Source organism: Protobothrops mucrosquamatus, unplaced genomic scaffold (assembly GCF_001527695.2).
Source record: "Protobothrops mucrosquamatus isolate PMUCROS unplaced genomic scaffold, P.Mucros_1.0 scaffold1081, whole genome shotgun sequence".
NCBI classification, from domain to species: Eukaryota; Metazoa; Chordata; class Lepidosauria; order Squamata; family Viperidae; genus Protobothrops; species Protobothrops mucrosquamatus.
In genome coordinates this window covers 82,351-89,705 of record NW_015387309.1, presented here as the reverse complement: position 1 = coordinate 89,705, position 7,355 = coordinate 82,351, and the positions used below count along the sequence as shown (strand labels likewise).

The following is a 7,355-nucleotide window of genomic DNA, read 5'->3' as shown; positions in this document are numbered from 1 at the left end:
GCCATTGGGCGCCGGGAGGGCTGTCCGCGGCGATCGCCTGCGCCGGAGAGTAGAGCGCGCGGCGTCGCCCGGCGCGCCCAGTGCGAGCGGAGGAGCCGGCGCGGGCGCTCGACGGCGGGCGNGAGAGCGCGGGGGTGCTGCGCCGCCGCCCCGCCGCCGCGATGGGAGGCCCGTGAGGCGTCGCGGAGGGTCGCTTCGACGGAGTAGGCGCCGCCGCCGCCGGAGCAGCCGCGGCGGTGGCGGTGGCGGTGCCGGCGGAGGATGGGCCGGCCCGCGGGACGCCCCGAGCGCCTGTGCCGGGGGCTGCTGGCGCTGCTGCTGGCGCTGGGCCGCCTGGCGCCGCCGCTGCTGGCCAAGAGCCTGGAGCCGGTCTCCTGGAGCGCCGCCAACGCCAAGTAGGTGCCGGGGCGGCCGGCGGGACAAAGGCGCGGGCGGGGGCTGCGCGCGGGCGGCGGCGGGCTCCGGCGGGGTCTCGCTTGGGCGGAGCCGCGGCGACTTCGGGGCCCGTTCAGTCGTCGCCCCGGCCCGGTCCCGCCCGACTCTCGCCGGGCCCGCAGCTGCCTCCCTGGCGGGTCTCCGGGAGAAAATAGCGCCGCCGAAAATAGCTCCTGCCGGCTGGCTGCCTTTCCCCGCCGACCCTCGGCCAGGAGGCTGCGAGGAGTCGTCCAGAAGAGGGTCGGCGCCTCCCTCCCTCTTTCCCTCCCGGGCGAGGAGGGCCGGCCCGGCCGGTGGCGGCGGCGGCGGCGGCGGCGGCGGCGGCCTTGGTGCTTTCGGAGCGGGGACTGAATATGGCCCCCGCGCTGGGGGGTCGCTCGGCCTGTCTCTGGGGAGAGCGGCCGGGAAACCCTAGGCGCGCCGAAATCCCTGCCCTGAAAGGGAGTTGAAGCGCCTCTCGGGTCCCGGTAGCTGCGTTTCATCGCTGCCCGGAGAGCCGCGCGGGATGCCCGCTGCCCACTTTCTGCAAGGAGAGCGCTAGTTCCCGGGGGATCCCTTCGGCGCCTCCGGTGTGAATTCTGCTCTCAGGGACCCCTCCGAAAGCTGCCTACGAGAGCCGCATTTTCCTTTCCTTTTCTAACCCGCCATTCTCGGAAAGTGTTCTGCGTTACGAACCTTGCTTCGAATTCCTTTTGCCAATTTCCGAGCCTAAAGAGTTCTGAAATGCAATTTCACGTTCTTGAACTTGTGAGAACCCTGGGAATAATATTCTCCCGCTGGGTGATGGGTACGTATTGAAGGGACGATAAATTGGCCTGGAGCAAATGCTGTCGCCGTTGCTTTAAAAGAGGTTTCATTCATATACTATATAATTCAGTGGCATTGCCACGGTTTCACGTTAGGAACTGCTTTGTGACAACACGCGATAATTTACCTGCTCTTTGTGTGTTGCATTCATAGCTGGTAGATGGGCCGTGATTGCAGGAGGGTATTTCGCTTGTAGTTTGCATTCGAGGGGAACGGTTCGGTTCTTCTTCCTTATTAAGCTGAACGTAGCGAGACCTGGTTTGGGAATGTTTTTTTCTTTAATGGGAGGAAGAGCTTTTATCAAAAGTTCGGTCTGTTCCCCTTGAGGCCGTGAGCTGCTGCCCCTTGGAATCCAGAGGGGCGCCCAGCCTCTGCCAAGAGCCTCTTCGCGCATGGCTGGCCTTAGGGCAGGGGTCCTCAACCTTGGCAACTTTTAAGACTTGTGGACTTCAACTCCCAGCAAAGCTGGTTGAGGAATTCTGGGAGTTGAAGTCCACAAGTCTTAAAAGTTGCCAAGGTTGAGGATCCCTGCGGCTTAGGAGGGCCTGCGCGGAGTCGCCTACAAACGCAGCGGCTCTCGTGGCGACCTCTTCCTCCGGCGCTTGGGGCTCTCCGGACTCCTGGGTTCCCTCCCTGAAGGGAACCTCTCGAGGAACATGCCGCTAACCGGAGAAACTCCCCTCCCTCCATGCATTTGCCTGCAGTTAGGATTCCACTTTTTAACCCCTTGGAATCGGACAAAGGGCCGCTTGCCGCGTCGTCGGGAGTGGGGAAAAAAGGGGTACAATGTTTCAAAACATTCCGAAAGCTGCGCCTCCTTTTCGCTCGCTCGGCTTGGCGAGAGCGAAGAGGCGCCTCCGGCCGCTCCTCCTGCCGGCTGATTGGCTGCGGGCGCATTCCAGCCGTTTCCCGGCTCTAATCACCGGGGGGGGGGGGGCGGCCAGTAAGCCGAGAGCCCGGAGGAGCCCGGCCGCCTTTGGGGGGGTCTTGCTCAGAGCCCTGTGTGTGCGTGTGCGTGCAGCGGGAGGGCCTTGCATTGCTAGCGTGACTTTCGCGAGATCACAAAGGAGGGGAGGACGGGGGGATCCCGTGGCAGCCGGTTCGCAGGTCCCGAAGGCTCTCAGGACCCGAATTCCCTTGCTGGATGGCCAGATGGGAGTGGGGCGGGGCGGTGTCCGGACTTGGCCGCCTCTTGCAAGCAGCGGACTTAGGGACTACCCTGCTCTTCCCTCTGGGAGCTTGGCCGCCAGGGTTCCAGCAGGGAGCTGTGGCTGTGGCTTCTTTCTTGAGTAGCCTGCCCTTCGCTTGCAGCAAAGGCCTGGTTGAAAAGGAGCCACGGCCCTCTCCCCCCCCCCCCCCGTCTCTCTTATGATGCAGAAGGGGAAGAGGAGAATCTAACCCCTCCTGGGCAGGCCTGTCTTCCAGGGCTTCCCATTCACCTTTACTTGGGGTGGAGGTCCAGCTGGGGCTCTTCTGCCCAAGACTCCCCCCCTCTAGCTCAGCCCCATGAACAAACAACACAGAAAGAAAGCTGCTTCTGATCTTCCTAGTCAAAGCCCAAAGGCAGAACTGAACAAATCTTGTGCCATTCCTGAAATGCCGGCATGGCTATGTAAACTGTACTGTACATTCTTACACTTGGGGAAGATCTTAATGGGAAATCCCCTCCCCCCCCCATGAGAGCCTTGAGTTTGTTGGAAAAGAAAAGAATGCCATGTAATCAGCACCTGCGATCTCCCTAAAAGATGGTGTTGGATGTCAGCACCTATTCTTGTTCTTTGCATTGTAAATACACACTGATGTTCTTTTGGGCCGTCTCAAGTACAGTGGATTTTTCAGCCATGGGAGCTACAAAAGAGTTATAGCTGTCAGTCATCTGGTTTGCAGCAGTACATTGTTGACTTGCTTACATTTGAATGAGGGTATCTTTTTCTTTTTTTTTATGAGGAAAGTCAAGGAAGAACTTTTGAGCAACAAGGCACAACCTTTTCTTAATTTTCCAGCCCATCTTCCATTTTTCTTTGTTATTCTGTTCATCCTCGGAGACAAATAATGTAAAGGGGACTGGGTCTATTGCTTGTCAGCCTCTGGAAGATCCGGGTGGCTAGTGGCAGCTTTCGGGGAGCTGAGCGGAGATGAAGCTTCAGAAGCAGCACCTCCAGTATCAAGGAGAAGAAAAGTAGTGAAGCTGACCACACATGCAAATGACCAGCTGTCTGTAGGATTATAAATCCTTCCATTCCCCACCATCCAGTCAGAGCTGAAGAAGCTTCTTGGATGAGAAGCAAAATGTCTTCAAAGAAAAACAAGAAAGTCCAGTTGCCTCCTGAAAAAGCATATTAGGCTGAGCACACATTAGTACGTGTCTACCTGGGTGGGCAAATCCTGTGCTGATAAGAGGGTCCATGCGTCATTGCTGCTCTCTTGGCATGCCGGTGGGTGTTTAGATGGCCATTGCGTCTGAGGAAGAACCAGTATCTTCCCAAAGCTTCTGCCAGGCTGCTATGATCAATTAGCACATCATTTCACTCCCAAGGTTGCCCAGATTTGTTCATGTCTTCAGGATAGGATCCAGGGTGATGGACTGCTTGGTTACCTGGATTTCTTTTGAGCTGTGATTTCTGAAAGTGGTTTGCAGGCTCTCTTAAGATTTTCCCTGCAGGCTGTATCTCTATCTCTCCTAGCTTCTCCGGTTAGGTAACCATCTCCAGGTCTCCAGCTTTCCAATGAAGCCTGGATATGTAGGAGAGATGGCCTCAGTGGCACTAGTGGAGGACATTGGTTGGGACTTAGATGAGGAGAATGCGTCAAGGTCCTTTTAAGAACGCTCAGCAATGTTTGAACAGGTATTCTTATGGACCCCCTTTGGTGATTAGGGCTCTATATTGCGGTAGGTCCTTGCTGAGTGGGTAATTGCAGTTGATGCTGCTTTGTCTGCCTGTGTGGTTCTCTGCTCCAGTGGTGATCCTTGCTGGGATGACAGTACGCCTGAAGGAGCTCGTCTGTGACTTGGGGGGGGGGCTTCTTCTAGAGCAGCAGACGGGGGACCAGGTTGAGGAGCCCTTGGCTCAGTTTTTGCTAGAGCTCCACTTGGGATATTCTGGGCAGTGGGAGGACCTTCCACAGTGACTCGCACTCTTGGGCCTGGTGTTTAGACTGCTCTAGACGGCTCTAGCCCGCTCTGTGTAGGACTGCCTGTGAAGATGACTTAGAGGCTGCAGTTCGTTCAGTGGCTTGTATGCTAATTGAATTGGCGTTTGCTGATAGGCGAATATATTACACGGTGCTGTGGACTGTATACTGATTGCTGGTAGGCTTCTGAATGAAATTCAAAGTGGTGTGTTTACGTGTAAAGCCTTCCGTGGCTTTGTGCCAAGGTATCTAAAAGATTCAGTTCCATGAATTCTACCTTTGGAATTGGCCCAGCCAATTTGATTTACCTGGGAGAAGCTGCTAGTTATGCTGAGCTTTAGGGAGCTGGGGGGAGGGGTTGAAACTCAGTGGCCCTCTCTTCTTGGTGGGGGCTCCACTCCTTTGGATAGGCCAAAATCATGTTAGGGCCATGATTGCGTCTTGATTGGGTTATGTATAGTTTGTTCTGTTTTTGATGGGTTTCTGGGCTTTTTCATTTTTATCATATGTTTATTGTGCATTTTTGTCTTGTAAACCCTTCGAGATTGCAATGGTCTATACATGAAATAAATCAATCTTAAGATCATAAAATATATATTTAATGTTTTTTCTTGAAAACTAAGACCGTTGACTTGTTAGAAACAAATACTCCAATTCTTTACTGAAGATTTTGTTTAATTTGCAATTATTCCCGCTATATTTTTTTAGTTCATAAAATATGTTTTAAAATTGTAAATGTTTTACATTAAAAATTATTGGAATTTTCTCTAGCTGACAGTGCATCACTAATGGAATTTATTGCCCTCCCACAGTTTTACAAATTCCCTTGTATATAGCTTTCAAGGTATGCTTAACAGTAAGTTGACTATGCGCTAAACTAATTTTCAGCCCTTAAAAATGTTTTAGAGTCACATTTTCATGAGAGAATAAATCAGATTTATTACCCAGTAACATTCACATATGTTAGGTTGCCTTTAATGTTAGGAACACAAACAATTCCCAGGATAACTAGGACATAATATGTGCCAAGAATTTAGAGGCTTCTAATAGAAACATAACAGTCGTATACATTACAGTCTCATTTTCAATCCAAAAAATAGAACATTGACATATAAGCCCAATGATTCAAATGGAAGCCTTTGCATATGGAAACCTTAGTTTAAAAAGAGAAAATTTGGCGATCTGGTCATTCCATAACAAAATGAATTATTAACTTACTAGTTTATTTAAAGCATCAAAGTAGAACTGACACAGACATCCTGATTACAAGAAAACTGCAAGGGATAGTCCAAGCAGTTGCCAGAAGTCAAAAAATGATTTGAAAGCCCCCCTCCAAAAGGATATTAGATCTATTTCCATTTATTGTGCATCTGAAAATATAATTTATTATTTAATTTTGCTTTTATCCTGCCTTTATTTTGAATCAACCCAAGATGGTCTATAGCAGGGGTGTCAAACTCGCAACGTCACGTGACGTGTCACGACGGGACGGTTTTGCCATTGCCGGCAATGAGGTGGGCGCGGCTTCCAGATGATGCAACTGGCCTGCGGGCTGGCAGTTTGACACCCCTGGTCTATAGGGAGTCCTCAACATATAACCATAGTGGAGCCTGCCCATTATGACTGACCCAATTTTACAAACGTTTCTGTGGCTAGTCGTTAAGCAAACTCGTTGTTTGCTATGTGCGGTGTTGTCGAAAACAGGAAGTAACTTTCAGCAGAAGTGTCGAAAAATGTCAGGTGACTGCAGGATGCAAATAGCACCAAATGTGGCTGTCTTGCTGAGCACCCAGAAGTGCAGTTGTGAGCATGGGTGTGTGTGTGTTTGTGGGGGGCACTGTTAGAACTTCAGAACCGGGTTGTACCTCCCTTTTTCCAATGGTCTCAGTCATTGGTCGTAAATTGAGGCCTACCTATAGCTACTAATGCTCTTGCCTCCTATTTTCCCCAAGCAATTACTCTGTGAGGTGGACTGAGGGGGTCCCCTAGTGCAGAGGTCCCCAACCTTTTGGGCATCAGGGACCGTTTCCGTTTCCGCGGACTGGAGGTTGTGTGGTTTTGTGTGCTGCCTGAATCCCATGGATGGGGCTTTGCTTGTTTGGGCAGACCGGTTGCTGGCATGACGCTGCCTGGTACTGGTCCACAGATTGGGGGCTGGGGACCCCAGCCTTAGTGGGCTGCTGGGTTTAAAGAGGACTATGGCTCCCCACATCTCCCCATTTCTAGTGGGAGGAATGAGTGGGACACCTTCACCAGAATGCAGGTAGTCCTCGGCTGACAAACAGGAAGTTATAGTAGGCTTCCCTGGGAGTCCTTGTGATCAGGATTCGGGGGTCTCACAGTTGCCCCCTCCCCTCTCCAGCGATCCCATGACAAGGCTCTCAGCCGCCACATGGTCATGTTTATGGCTGTTTGCAGCCTCCTGTGGCCATATGAATAGTTTCATGTTAATTTTGCCAGAACCTGGCATTTGCTTCCGGTTTTGGGCAAAATTGGGCCCATAGTGATTTGGCTCACTTACCGACTGCTGCAAAAAATGTTGCAAAAGGGTGACCTGATCTACAATCATCATGAGTTGCAGCTTGGCGATGGACAGGCTCCAGGACTTCCTGCATGCGTCAGGAAGGGTGTCTTCCCTGCGGCCCTTAAGGAGGCCGTTGTGAGGCCCCTCCTCAAGAAGCCTTCCCTGAACCCAGATGAGTTGGCTAACTATCGCCCGGTCTCCAACCTTCGCTTTATGGCGAAGGTTGTTGAGAGTGTGGTTGCACAGCAATTCTCCTGGCACCTGGATGAAACTGTCTATCTAGACCCATACCAGTCGGGCTTCAGGCCGGGGCACAGCACGGAAACGGCATTGGTCGCGTTGGTTAATGATCTCTGGAGGGCCCGGGACAGAGGATATTCCTCTGTCCTCGTTCTTTTGGACCTCTCAGCGGCTTTTGATACCGTAGACCACGGTATCATGCTGCGGTGTCTCGGTG

The 7,355-nt window shown here is 52.5% G+C and overlaps 1 protein-coding gene across 1 annotated transcript in view; it reads left to right on the top strand.

Annotated features, from left to right (window-relative positions):
* Window positions 1-261: 261 nt before the first annotated feature.
* The window catches only part of LOC107291216 (ephrin-B1), a gene marked incomplete at its 3' end in the record, with an annotated part of 75,791 nt that continues 68,697 nt past the window's right edge, over window positions 262-7,355 (top strand). Inside the window, exon 1 of the mRNA XM_015820187.1 lies at window positions 262-395. Coding sequence (XP_015675673.1) covers window positions 262-395 — 134 coding nt within the window. The remainder of the gene's footprint in view (window positions 396-7,355) is intronic.